General features: G+C 42.7%; 1 protein-coding gene across 11 annotated transcripts in view; it reads left to right on the top strand.

Annotated features, from left to right (window-relative positions):
• CLIP1 (CAP-Gly domain containing linker protein 1) overlaps positions 1–13443 on the top strand; it is a 107350-nt gene that overhangs the window by 50669 nt on the left and 43238 nt on the right. For 6 of the 11 annotated variants that reach the window (XM_081841575.1, XM_081841576.1, XM_081841574.1 and 3 more), the window contains 6 exons: positions 520–624; positions 2701–3645; positions 5222–5338; positions 6410–6467; positions 6614–6697; positions 7486–7642. In XM_081841575.1, the coding sequence (XP_081697701.1) occupies positions 520–624; positions 2701–3645; positions 5222–5338; positions 6410–6467; positions 6614–6697; positions 7486–7642 (1466 nt within the window). The remainder of the gene's footprint in view (positions 1–519; positions 625–2700; positions 3646–5221; positions 5339–6409; positions 6468–6613; positions 6698–7485; positions 7643–13443) is intronic. The other 5 variants (XM_081841571.1, XM_081841579.1, XM_081841577.1 and 2 more) reach the window with 3 other exon arrangements.

Raw genomic sequence — 13443 nt, 5'->3', positions numbered from 1 at the left:
TTGCCCAACTACTCCTGCTGTTTAGAAGTCCAGCCAAAATCTCTTCTCCAATAATTTAGTGGATCTAGTCCTGCCCTCTGGAACAGCACAGAACAAGTCTTTGCCCTCAGGTATTTGAATCTTACAAAGCATTAACTATTCTAATTTGTGCTGATAATTGTCACACTGATAAATAACTTTGGCTGCATGACTTTACCTTGCCATTTCTTCTTCTTTTTCTTCTTCTTCTTCTTCTTCTTCTTCTTCTTCTTCATGCTCCTTTGTCTCTCTGTGTGCACATCTTTTCTCTCAACATATCAGCCATTTGTCGTCACACACTTTCAAGTCGGTCTTTCTCACCTGCAACATCACCTTGTTTGTTTTTTCTTTTTTGGTTTTGTTACCCACGTGCCTCTTTTGCTGCTCATCACTGGTAGAAGACAACTGGTGGCCCTTCCTGCATGTAGCTCCTCTTTCCTCTTGTGCTGGCATGTGATGGTGGCACTGTTGTGTTCTCTTCCTTTCCCTTTTTACTAACAGACGCAGACCAAACTGGAGCATGCGCGCATTAAGGAGCTTGAACAGAGCCTGCTCTTTGAAAAGACCAAAGCTGAGAAACTCCAGAGGGAGTTAGAAGACACTAGGGTAATGAACTTCACTGTTTTAAATGAACAAGACCTGATTTTGGTTTTGGGTTTTTTCGTGATGGGGAAGGTTCCTGAGGCTGAAGCTGAATGGGAATAAGATGTCTGGGGAGAAGATCGGATATGTCACCCTGTCTTCTACTGCCATTACACTGTTAAGAGTACAGTGGTGTTGGGTACAATTAAACATACAATTAATTTCTTAAAATGGCTTTCTTACTGTAACAAAATCCAGGTAAGATACTTTCAAATGAAAGAGTAGAGAATAACACATCCAAAAGCACATCCACAGTGAGTGAAGACCTTGCAATTCTACACAGTCGTTCCTCAGCTGATGATAAAATAGTTTGTTGTGAAGACTAATTTTGATGTTTTGGTTCAGTTTAGTGGTGATTCTTCCTGCAGTGATTGATGTTGTAAGGAAAGGGCTTTAAAAGTTCTTGGATAGCTCAGTGCCGCTTTGGTTACTTGTGGGGCTTGTACGGAAACGTGACCTTTTGTGAAGAACCTGAGGGGATGGAGTTGTATCGTTATGCATTTCTACACACGCTGCCATTTGTCTTGGTTAGAAGCAGCAGCCCCACTCCTTAAGCTGTTTCCAGTAAGAGCTCTGCTGAAGACAGTAAAGTTAGATGAGGCAAACTTTCCCCCTACACCCTTGGTGCTTCATCTGAATCTGGATCACTTCAGACAGTCAGAGTTTGAAAATATTTGTAGCTGTGCCCTGAACTTCTGTTTTGTACTTTTTAGCAGACATAACACAACTTTTATTTGAATATTTTGCTTTGAAATGGAATAGTTTGTGGCTAGAACCTGAAGCATTCCTTTAACTTTGAGCCTCTGTCAGTTAGACATCTCACTTCTGGAGGTCAAAACCTGATTCTTAACTTCAGGCATGTCAACTTGCTGCGTCCTGCTCCAAAACCTACTTGCAGCTTATCAAATCATCTTTCTTTTGCATCTGAATAAGACTCTTAACCAAATGGATCATTTTCATCCCAGTCGGAAATGTGCCAGTGTCCAAATATTAGCACATGACGCTTGTTCAGAGTCTCATGGGGAGAGCGGGGGGGGGGGGGGAGGAAAGACTTGGCGAAGTTTAGAGTGAGCTTGGGTTTGGATGGAGGTAGCTTAGTTTATAGGACTGGGAAGGGAAACTCTTGTCTGTCTACCACAGCCAGGATTTTATGAAAAGCTTGTTTTCATTTATTCTAGATGCTTTACATCCTTCTTCACCATCCAGGATGATTTGGACTAGAACACTTAATCAGTCCTATCCAGCACATACAGTCATACCTCATGTTGCTTCCGCTTCAGGTTACGTCTTTTCAAGTTGCATCCCATGGCAACCCAGAAGTACCGGAACGGTTACTTCCTGGTTTTGCTGCTCGCGCATGTGCAGAAGCGCTAAATCATGCCACTCATGTGCGCAGACATGGCACTTCTAGATGCGAACGCTTCAAGTTGTGGACGTGCCTCTGGGACGGATTACGTCCGCAACTCAAGGTTCCACTGTATGCGTTTTTAGTATAATCCTAAAAATGTAAAGGAAATGTTAGTCTAAGGCCCATTTTAGTACGGTTGAAAGGGCCATGACCCCATTCTGCCTCCAGCTCCAGCCAGAGCTAGATCTGCCTTGTGCTTAAGTAAAATGTGCTGCCGTTCTAAGCTTTTGACTTAACCCGTTTTGTATTATCACTAACTTCAGTCAGATAACCTACAGATCAGTTGGAGCTAAAGTGTAATTTTGAATATACCTGAGAACTATGTGCTTTTGGAGGCAAATACTTTTTAAAAAGAACAACTAAATGATGGTCATGAAGCTGTTATAGGCACATGTTCAGTAGCTTTTAATTTATCATTCCTTGACTTCAATTTGCAATATCACCAAAGGTGGAAATTTAAAATAGATTGCCAAGATTTAGTTAACCTTCCAGAAACCCTCCTTGGAAGTGCTAGAAAAGCCAAGTTACTGTCCTGAGGAAGTGACCAGCAAACCTCTCCACTCTTAAATGAAATCCACTGTTTTAACCATTTCTGCCCTCTTTTTGTTGTTTTTTAATGCTTCTGATGCTAGGTGGCCACTGTATCAGAAAAATCTAGGATAATGGAACTGGAAAGAGATCTAGTACTGCGGCAGAAAGAAGTAACTGAGTTACGAGCAAGATTAGAGTCCAGTAAGCCAGTCAGCAACGTGGACACTTCTCTCTCACTGCTGCAAGAAATCAGCACACTGCAAGAGAAGATGGCACTGCTAAGCAAGGAGCATCAGGATGAGGTGAAGTCACTGAAAGAGAAGGTTGGAATCAGTGAAGAGTCATGCCATAAGGAAATTAAAACCTTGTTGGCATCCAATGAAAAGATGTTGAAAGAGAACGAGTCCCTGAAAATGAAGCTGGATGCTGCCCACAAGGAGAATTCAGATGTGATTGAGTTATGGAAATCCAAGCTGGAGTCTGCCATTGCTTCACATCATCAATCAATGGAAGAGCTGAAGACCTCTTTCAGCAAAGGCGTTGGGGCTCAGACAGCTGAATTTGCAGAGCTCAAGACCCAGATTGAGAAGATGAGAATGGAGCATCAGCGCGAAACATCCAACCTGAAACTAAAGCAAGAAAACGAGAGGCTGCATCTCCTGAAGGAGGTTGAAACTCTGAAAGAGAAGCTGCTGGAAGTCACAGAGGACAAGGAGAGAAGCTTGGAGGCCTTGAACACCAAATTAGAAAGTGCTGAAGACCAGCATTTGGTGGAAATGGAAGACACTCTGAACAAGTTACAGGAGGCCGAGATAAAGGTAAAGACGCTAGAGGGGCTCCAGGCCAAGTGCACAGAACAAGCCAAGGAGATTAATGATCTTAAAGCAAAGATCAAAGGCACTGAAACAAAGCTCTTGGAACTAGATGCTCTTCAGATGGCAAGTTCTGAAGGTAAACTGGAGCTGGAGAAGCTTAGCAAGGAGCTTGAGGCAGCTGAAAAAAAGATACAGAGTTTAGAGAATGACAGGAATAATGAAAGTAGCCAGGTTTGTACCAACATCCATCCATCCATTTATTTTTTTTCATTTTTAAAAAACTTTTATTTATGCTGTTTTGTGGTAGTCTGTTCTTAGAGAAAGGGTGTTATGAAATATTATTTAGTGATGAGTTTTTAAAAATCCAGACATAAAACATATCTATCAGTGGGCAGACAGAACAAAGTCCTTCATGCAGTGCATAAACTATGTCGTTGCTGCCACAAGACGGCTGTCAGGGCCACCGCTTATATGGCTTTAGATGGAGATGAGGCGATGTCTTGAAGGATAAATGTCAATGGCTACTAGTCATGATGGCTAGATGCTGCTTGCTGGTTCAGAGGTTGTGTGCCTTTGAATTCCAGTTGCTGGGAACCAACAGCAGGAAAATGCATTTATGCCCATGTTTTGCTTATGGGCCTGCTGTGGGCTTGTGGTTGGCCACTATGGAAAAATAGGATGGTGGGCTAGATGTGTTTTTATTTTGAGTACTATTTTGGTATATGTGTTAACTATTCAGGCAGCAATGAGCACACTTCCTGTTTGTATTGCAACCTACCAGAGTTTTAATCCAGTCTAGAAATCTGCTTGTTGCAACTCCAGAGTTCAGAGTCTGCCTGAACTGCTTATTGGCTCCTGGGAATTCTGCCCAGGGTGAGATGCAGAGGAAGTGTTGGGCTCCGATGCTCCCTCCATCCTCTGCCTTGACCGAGAAGCCATTTTGGCATATAAGCAGTATATATAATAATATTATAGCAACAACAGAAATACTTTATCTCCCTATGAGAGAGGTTGTTTTTCTTGAATTAGGAAAAAAATAGGTTTTGATTTTCCTAGTTATTTATTGTTCTTAGTTATGCAGGGCTCCTGGTGGTGTTTTGTGCAGCTACTGAGCATGTCGACCCCTGCTTAGCTGTAGCAGTGCTGTAGCAGCAGGTGCTCTCCGGATTTGCAAGGTCCAACTAGAGCAAATAGCTAGCAGGTTTCCTTCTTGCACAATTAAACACTGTGATAACAACAGTGCTTGTAATCACAAAAACCCCTCACATGATAACTTAGATACTAGCTTTTACATATTTCCTTTCAGGCATCAGTTGTTTTTTAAAGTCCTGTGGAATTGCAGATTTCCTGCAAGTTGAACAGTTAAACCTTTATCATTAGAAGGCTGTTCATGACCTATGCAACTGACCATAATTTCAATCATGGGAATGAATGTATGTCCAATGTCACAAATGCTTATTGTTTCACAGTGTGATCAAAGCAAATACTTGCACAATCTTAAGATCAGAAGTAGGCCCCATTAATTTCAGTGGACTAGCCATTTAGTATTTAGTATTGGAGCCTAAAACTAAGACAATTTTAAAAATTCAGTAATCATGATTATATTCCTAATGCAAAAATGAAAATATACATGATACTTCTGAACACAATTCTAATTTAGTTTACATACCATTTTCTGTTTAGTTTATATTCATGCATTTTGTTTATTTTTACCTCCTTTTTATTATTATTTAATACTTCAACAAAATCCTTTGTTTTGTCCTTTTGTAACTCTTTTATTTTCACACAACATAATAATCCTTGCTAGGCTGTTAGTCTGGTCAAAGAACTACAAGCGAAAGAGCAAAAGATTCTTGATCTTGAAAATCACTTGGGTGAAGTAAATCAGCTTAAAGATTCTTTGGGAAAGGAGCTTGAAGATTTGGTAAGTAGCTGGTGGAAATTTCACCTGCACCCCCTGAGCTATGCTTTGCGGCTTTTATAATTGGGATTTATTGGAAATTTCAGATCTAGTCATTTTTACATCCACCTGTGTCTTTGGCAAAATTGGACAGGAAACTATTAACTCTCTTGTTGATTAAAACTCTGTGGCTTGAAATGTTGCCTTGTAGTAAATCCTAAAAACATAATGAAGTGCCTTTCTGCACCATCTATTGGATTCCACTGGTATGTTTGTATCTGGGCAAGAGCCATGTCTTTTGTTTCCCACTCGTTGCTCATGGTCCACACGTTGCTGGTCTGCCTTTCTCAGGGTCACTGCAATTTTTGGAGTATTAAAAGCTCAATATTTTATTAACCTAGGAAGCTGCATTGTATAGAGTAGGACCACTGCTCTTTCTATGCAGTCTGCAGCACAATTAGTTGCATGCAAAACATGGGTCCCAGTGCTGGGCTGCGGCCCCTATGAGCATCTGACAGAAAGCAAAGACATATCCATTAGTGGCTGACACTCCACACAGACGCTTATATCTGAAAATAGAAGCAACGATGTACTCACTCCTCGTGCCTCCCAGTCTATTGTGCACTTATTGATAGGTGTGATGTTGGACTAAGTGGCAATTGCCACAGACCAAGAAAAGTGTTATAACAACACATGGTCCATAATGTTTTTTTCTTTATAACGGCACACCATTCAATAGGGTACAGGTCTGTGCAACAGCCCACATGTTACAGATTTGGGAAAACCCAAAGCTGTTGGTTTTAACACAAAATAAGGAGGAGTTCTGCTTCCCAGATGCTCTCTCAGACTCGAAATACACCAAGTCAGAGTTTTCTCCATTGGTCTGTAGCAAAGGTCATTATGTTGTCCACAGTTTTCAGGTGACTTCATGTCTTTTTCACATGCCCTGTAAAGAAGAGTGAGGTGCTGTGAAGATCCTGTGTTGTTGGCTTAAAGGTGTATTGAACCAATTACAGTATATCTTTTAAAAAATCAATGTAGTGCCTTACCATATTAAGCCAAATGGTTAAATGTGATTTTTTTTCTACCTCCCAGAAAGAAAAATTTACTGAGGCTGGTGATGAGGCAGAAAGTATACAAAAATCTATGCAAGGTATGGTTCCTAAGAATGCAATTAAATCTTTTTAAATGAGTGTGGCAGACAGACAGAATTGCTTCCTTTTATCATACATGCCTTATTCTAAATGTAATGTGACATTGTTTAAAAATCTAACCAATGCTAACATTTTATTCCCATAGAAACTGTTGAAAAACTAAACCAAAAAGAACAACAATTTGCACACATGTCATCTGAACTGGATCAGCTGAGATCTAACTTGGCAGGTAAGAGAAGGTGACTAGGTTGAAATATTGGGTTTTTTATAGTACATTTTCATGTGATGTTCCAACCATTACATGTGGCACATTTTATTTTATTCATAAATTCTGGACAAACAACAGGAATGTTACAGGTTTATTTTTGGTAATTTTATCCTACCTTTAATGCAACCTGAAAGGCAATTCTAAAAACAGCATCAAGAAATCCACCACAGGGCATGTGACATCTGGCCTCTTGAAAATGAAGCCTAGATCTTGAAGTTTAGCCTCCTTGCTGCTTAGACATTTGCCGCCACCATAGATCTAGACAACATTGCTGGAAGGTCAGATCCCCCTCCCAGGACCCCTCGTCTCTGCCCACTTTCCTCAGCCTCTGGACTGGACTTGCTGGTACTCCTCCCTTTCCTAGTGGTCGGCTCCCATCCACCCTCTGAGATGGGGCTTTGCAAACTATCTTTCATACTAGCAGGAGAAGCCCCTCTCTGATTCTGTCCTGCCTCCTTTCTTTTGCAGGATTTCTCCAGAGTTGCTTAACTCCAGATAGACTTTTGCTTTTGTGCTATTCATCCTGTTGGTCAAAGCTTTTGTTGTCGTTTACATTCAATTCCAAGTTTGAAACTCCACATGTAACTTTCCATTTGAAGTCAGCTGCATTCTTGGAGATTAGATAGACAGATAGATCCTTACTTTACATTAAAGTTTATGCTTTCCATCTCTTATGTCTTCAGGGCATGTGGTTTGTTTTTGAATATACTGTTTATGTACTTGGTTGATCACTTTTCTTCCTTCTTCAGCCATGGAGAAGAAAATGAAAGAAAGAGAAGAGAGAGAGCGCCAACTGATCGAGGCTAAAGCCAAACTCCAAAACGATATAGCCGAAATAATGAAATCCTCAGGAGACAGTTCTTCACAGCTTACAAAGATGAATGATGATCTCCGGCAAAAAGAGAAGTAATTTACCTTTCCTGGCACTTTCTGCTATCCTTGACTTGGTTGCCAGGAGCTGTGCATTTTCTCTGATTTCGTTTTGAGGAGGATGAGTTCATCTTACCAAACTCTCTTTAGTTGTGCATCTGGCTCTTGGGTTATAATACTTCTAAACTGTTCCTCATGTGTGGTGCTGTTGATTTCAACCCAAGGAATGTGGGCAACATTAACCAAGGAATTTTGTTTTGTTTTGTTGCATGTATTTTGGCTAGTAAGCAAAGCAAACCTTAGAGCAAGGTGGGTGGGGATCTCAGTGGCAGATCACCTGCGGAAGTCAGTTCTTGGCATCTCAGGTTCAGAAAGCTTCCTCAAGTTGAAGGTCCTTCCCAGCCCTGCCTGGAGATCCTGGAAACAGAACAGTCTGCATGCATGTCATTAGAGCTGGGTGATATTTCAGTTCATCGTCTGAAACTGGAATGAAATTCAGATTGCGATACTGGTTTCAGACATTTTGAGCTAGCAATATATCACGGCTTCCTAGCCACTGCCAGCACAGTGCATTTAACTCCCAGCTGCCTGCCTGCCTCTACTGTGCTGGCAGCGGCCGGTGAGCCGCAATTTATTGCCAGTTCAAAGTGGCTGCTCACCTGCCTGTGTGTTTGCCTTTGCCTGAGCAAGTGGGCTGCCTCTTTCCTTTCGGTTGGTTGCTCTTCCTGCAGCCAGCCAGGAGGGAAGAGGCTGCCAAATGTGCAGGCAGGCGGATGGAGCGCCTTCTCAGGCTCCCCTCGGCTGAGGCCAGGCTGCAGAGGGAGGGAGCTTCCTTCCCTCCTGGTCGCTCCTCCCTCCACAGCCCAGCCGCTTTTTCAGCCCTTCTCAGTGTTATTTCAGACATCATGATATATCACTATATCACGATGGTTAGCTGGTGATACATCACAATGTTGAAAACCAGATATTGCCCAGCCCAACGTGTCATGTACTCTAGCGCTGGGCTACATTCCCTCCCAAAGATGGAGTTAGAAGGATATTCAGCAGCACAGGTGGGGAAAGACCTTTGGATCAAGACCTGTAGAGCGGTATTGGGTTAAATGGACAAACGGTCTGCTTCAACAGAAGAAATATTTATCGCTCTGCCCCCAGCAAAATAGGTGTCCCTTGTGCGGACATGCTGGTTGCCAAGGAATCTAGGGTATGGCCAGGAATGATTTCTGCATGCCAAAGGGGTAAGCAGGAAAGTCTTGTTTGTTCGTTTTTTAAATCCCCACCCTCCCAATCTGAAAGCAGTCCAGAACTGCAAACTGTGTGTGCATTGGGGACAGAGAGCTGTGTGCAGGTACCACCTTGTCACCCAGCCAGGGCTGAAAATTAAACTGAAGAGAACCAAATGGCTTGTGCTTAGCCTTAGCTGAAACAATGAAATTTGCTGCCATAAGCAGTGGCGGGAGACACCAACTTAGATGGCTTTAAAAGGGGCTTGATTAGACAGATTCATGGGTGATAAGGCTATCCATGGCTATTAATCTTGATGGAGGACCAGAGGTGGAAGCCTCTGGATACCAATTTTATGTATTTATTTATTTCATAAAATTTATACCACTTGACTGTAGGAAAAAACCCTCAAATCGGTTTACAAAAAATAACCACTAAAGTTTTTACAACCATAATTGTGTCAAAAAAGGGTTTTCTTGTGTGTGTGTTTCTTTGTGGCTGATTAGCTGCTCTCCCTGTGCAAAGGTCAGAGGGGGCAGGGTTTCTGTTGAGGCAGGTGAGTAGCTGTAGGAGGAGCTTATCAGAGCTTGCATGGCAGCAGCTGAAGAAGGAGCAAAATGGGTTTTCTTGTGTGTGTGGGCGCGCGCAGTTTGATCCATCTTTTAGATTTAGGGGAGCTAGTCTCACACGTTTGTTGGGGGAGACCTAGGTTTTTTGGGGGGGAGTTATTTGTCCTGTCTTCACGCTTTTTATGATGGAGGACCGCTGTAGCCACCCCCAACGACACGTTCTCAAGATGGAGAGTGAGGGAACAGCTGCAGTCGCCTGCGGTTCCTGCGCAATGTTTGCCATCTTGCCAAAGGTTGCAGGCAGCTTTACCTGCAGCAATTGCATGTTGGTTGCCCTCTTAGAAGACAAAGTCCAGCAACTGGAGGAACGTGTAACTACGCTCCAAAGAATTAGAGAGCTGGAGCTCTTCTTGGAAGCAACAGAGCACACCGTCTCCACCAAGGAGGAGACAGGGGACTCCCCTGAGAAGGAGGCTAGTTCACCAACACAGGAGCCAGATATATGGAGAAACGTGACTCAAAGAAGTAGGAGGCCCAGGGTTTGCTCTGATTGTTTAGAAATACACAATCGCTTTGAGGTCCTCTTCCCTAGCATGAAAGACGAAGAGCAGACTCCATTTGAGGATCTCTCCCTCATTACAGTCGATCAGGTATATGAAGACGAGCAGCAAAGTCAGTCCTCAGGGAATGTGCAGGCGACCTTGGAACGGACAGATCATGGAAGAACCCCGACCAAACCTAAGAGGAGGCGTGTAGTGCTGATAGGGGATTCCCTACTGAGGGGAACAGAAGCAGTGATCTGTGGGCCTGACAAGATGTCTTGGGAAGTGTGCTGTCTCCCCGGGGCTAAGATCCAAGATGTAACTGAACGACTGCAAGGAATCATAAAACCCACTGACAAATACCCCTTCCTCTCGGTTCATGTGGGAACCAATGACACTGCAAGCAATAGCCTCCAGAAGATCAAAAGAGACTACGAGGCTCTGGGCAGGAAATTGAAGCAATTAAATGCACAAATTGTCATCTCATCTGTCCTCCCAGTTGAACGACGTGGCCCAGGGAGAGAGGGGAAAATAGTGGAAGTGAACAGCTGGCTTCGCAAATGGTGTAAACAGGAACGGTTTGGATTCTTAGATCACGGACTGCAGTTTCTTGAAGATGGACTTCTGGCAAGCGATGGGCTGCACCTCACAACGGTTGGGAGGAATGTTTTTGCCAAAAATCTCAGAAACCTCATCAGGAGGGCTTTAAACTGACTAATGTGGGGGAGGGAGACCGTGCTCCTGAAGGTAGGAGTCTATCAATTGATGAAGATGATCATCCAAATGTCATAGACCAAATGGAGCAAACAGCACGCAGACCTAGTGGTGGGAGGAAAAAATCCTTAAATAAGAGACACGGGGGAATGATTAATGAACTTCAATGTCTGTACACTAATGCGCAAAGCATGGGAAATAAACAAGATGAGCTTGAGCTCTTGGTACAGCAAACTAAATATGACATAATAGGCATCACTGAAACCTGGTAGATGAAGGGAACGCAGTGGATGTAGCCTACCTTGATTTCAGCAAGGCATTTGACAAGGTGCCCCATGATTTTCTTGTAAAGAAGCTGGTAAAATGCGGTCTTGACTATGCTACCACTCAGTGGATTTGTAACTGGCTGACTGACTGAACCCAAAGGGTGCTCATCAATGGTTCCTCTTCATCCTGGAGAAGAGTGACTAGTGGGGTGCCACAGGGTTCTGTCTTGGGCCCGGTCTTATTCAACATCTTTATCAACGACTTGGATGATGGACTCAAGGGCATCCTGATCAAATTTGCAGATGACACCAAACTGGGAGGGGTGGCTAACACCCCAGAGGACAGGATCACACTTCAAAACGACCTTGACAGATTAGAGAACTGGGCCAAAACAAACAAGATGAATTTTAATAGGGAGAAATGTAAAGTATTGCACTTGGGCAAAAAAAATGAGAGGCACAAATACAAGATGGGGGACACCTGGCTTGAGAGCAGTACATGTGAAAAGGATCTAGGAGTCTTGGTTGACCACAAACTTGACATGAGCCAACAGTGTGACGCGGCAGCTAAAAAAGCCAATGCAATTCTGGGCTGCATCAATAGGAGTATAGCATCTAGATCAAGGGAAGTAATAGTGCCACTGTATTCTGCTCTGGTCAGACCTCACCTGGAGTACTGTGTCCAGTTCTGGGCACCACAGTTCAAGAAGGACACTGACAAACTGGAACGTGTCCAGAGGAGGGCAACCAAAATGGTCAAAGGCCTGGAAACGATACCTTATGAGGAACGGCTAAGGGAGCTGGGCATGTTTAGCCTGGAGAAGAGGAGGTTAAGGGGTGATATGATAGCCATGTTCAAATATATAAAAGGATGTCTCATAGAGGAGGGAGAAAGGTTGTTTTCTGCTGCTCCAGAGAAGCGGACACGGAACAATGGCTCCAAACTACAAGAAAGAAGATTCCACCTAAACATTAGGAAGAACTTCCTGACAGTAAGAGCTGTTTGACAGTGGAATTTGCTGCCAAGGAGTGTGGTGGAGTCTCCTTCTTTGGAGGTCTTTAAGCAGAGGCTTGACAACCATATGTCAGGAGTGCTCTGATGGTGTTTCCTGCTTGGCAGGGGGTTGGACTCGATGGCCCTTGTGGTCTCTTCCAACTCTATGATTCTATGATTCTATAATTAGAAACATACAAAAGGTTAAAATGCCAGTAAAGTAAAACTAATTTGAACTCATACAAACTTTCTAAACATCTGGGTAGGCTTGTCTATTCTTTAAAAAAATACTTTATTCTTTGTTCTGTTTTTAAAGTATTGTTTCAATAAACAAAAAAACAAAACAATGCAATAACAACACCGAAGAACAAACAAACAAGAAAAAAATCACATATTCCTTTGCCTTCCATTCATCCCACTATGTTTTCTAGGCTTCTTTTTTGATTTCACACTTCGTATTATCACTTCTTGATTTTAATTATCACTTAATTTATTCATATTCCATATTGTCCTGCAAAGTTCAGTCTAGGCTCATCAAAGCATTTAAATTTTTACAATGTATCTGTAAATATTCTTTAAAGACATTCCATTCTTTATTTAATCTCTATTTTGAATCATCTCTTAAACTTCTAGTCATTTTGGCTAGTTCTATATATTCTATCATCTACACTCTGCTTTTTAAGATGCTGTCTAGGTTTCTCATTGCTTTTCTCCCAAGAAGCAGGCGTCTTTTAAAGTCTCTCACTGCCTCCATTTCTTCCCCTTCTGTTTGCCAGGAGGTGATGGGACCAGTGGCCATGATCTTCGTTTTTTGATGTTGAGCTTCAGACCATATTTTGCGCTCTCTTCTTTCACCCTCAATAAAAGGTTATTTAATTCCTCCTCACTTTCTGCCATCAAGGTTGTGTCATCTGCATATCTGAGGTTGTTGATATTTCTTCCAGCAATCTTAATTCCGGCTAGGGATTCATCCAGCCCAGCCTTTCACACGATGAATTCTGCATATAAGTTAAATAAGCTGGGAGACAATATACAGCCTTGCTGTACTCCTTTCCCAATTTTGAACCAATCAGTTGTTCCATATCCAGTTCTAACTGTAGCTTCTTGTCCCACATAGAGATTTCTCAGGAGACAGATGAGGTGATCAGACACTCCCATTTCTTTAAGAACTTGCCATAGTTTGCTGTGGTCGACACAGTCAAAGGCTTTTGCATAGTCAATGAAGCAGAAGTAGATGTCTTTCTGGAACTCTCTAGCTTTCTCCATAATCCAGCGCATGTTTGCAATTTGGTCTCTGGTTCCTCTGCCTCTTCTAAGTCCAGCTTGCACTTCTGGGAGTTCTCGGTCCACATACTGCTTGAGCCTTCCTTGTAGAATTTTAAGCATAACCTTGCTAGCGTGTGAAATGAGTGCAATTGTGCGGTAGTTGGAGCATTCTTTGGCACTGCCCTTCTTTGGGATTGGGATGTAGACAGATCTTCTCCAATCCTCTGGCCACTGCTGAGTTTTCCAAACTTGCTGGCATATTGAG

Source organism: Podarcis erhardii, assembly GCF_964252035.2.
Source record: "Podarcis erhardii genome assembly, chromosome: 15".
Classification (NCBI taxonomy): domain Eukaryota; kingdom Metazoa; phylum Chordata; class Lepidosauria; order Squamata; family Lacertidae; genus Podarcis; species Podarcis erhardii.
This window is presented reverse-complemented; position numbering and strand designations above follow the sequence as displayed.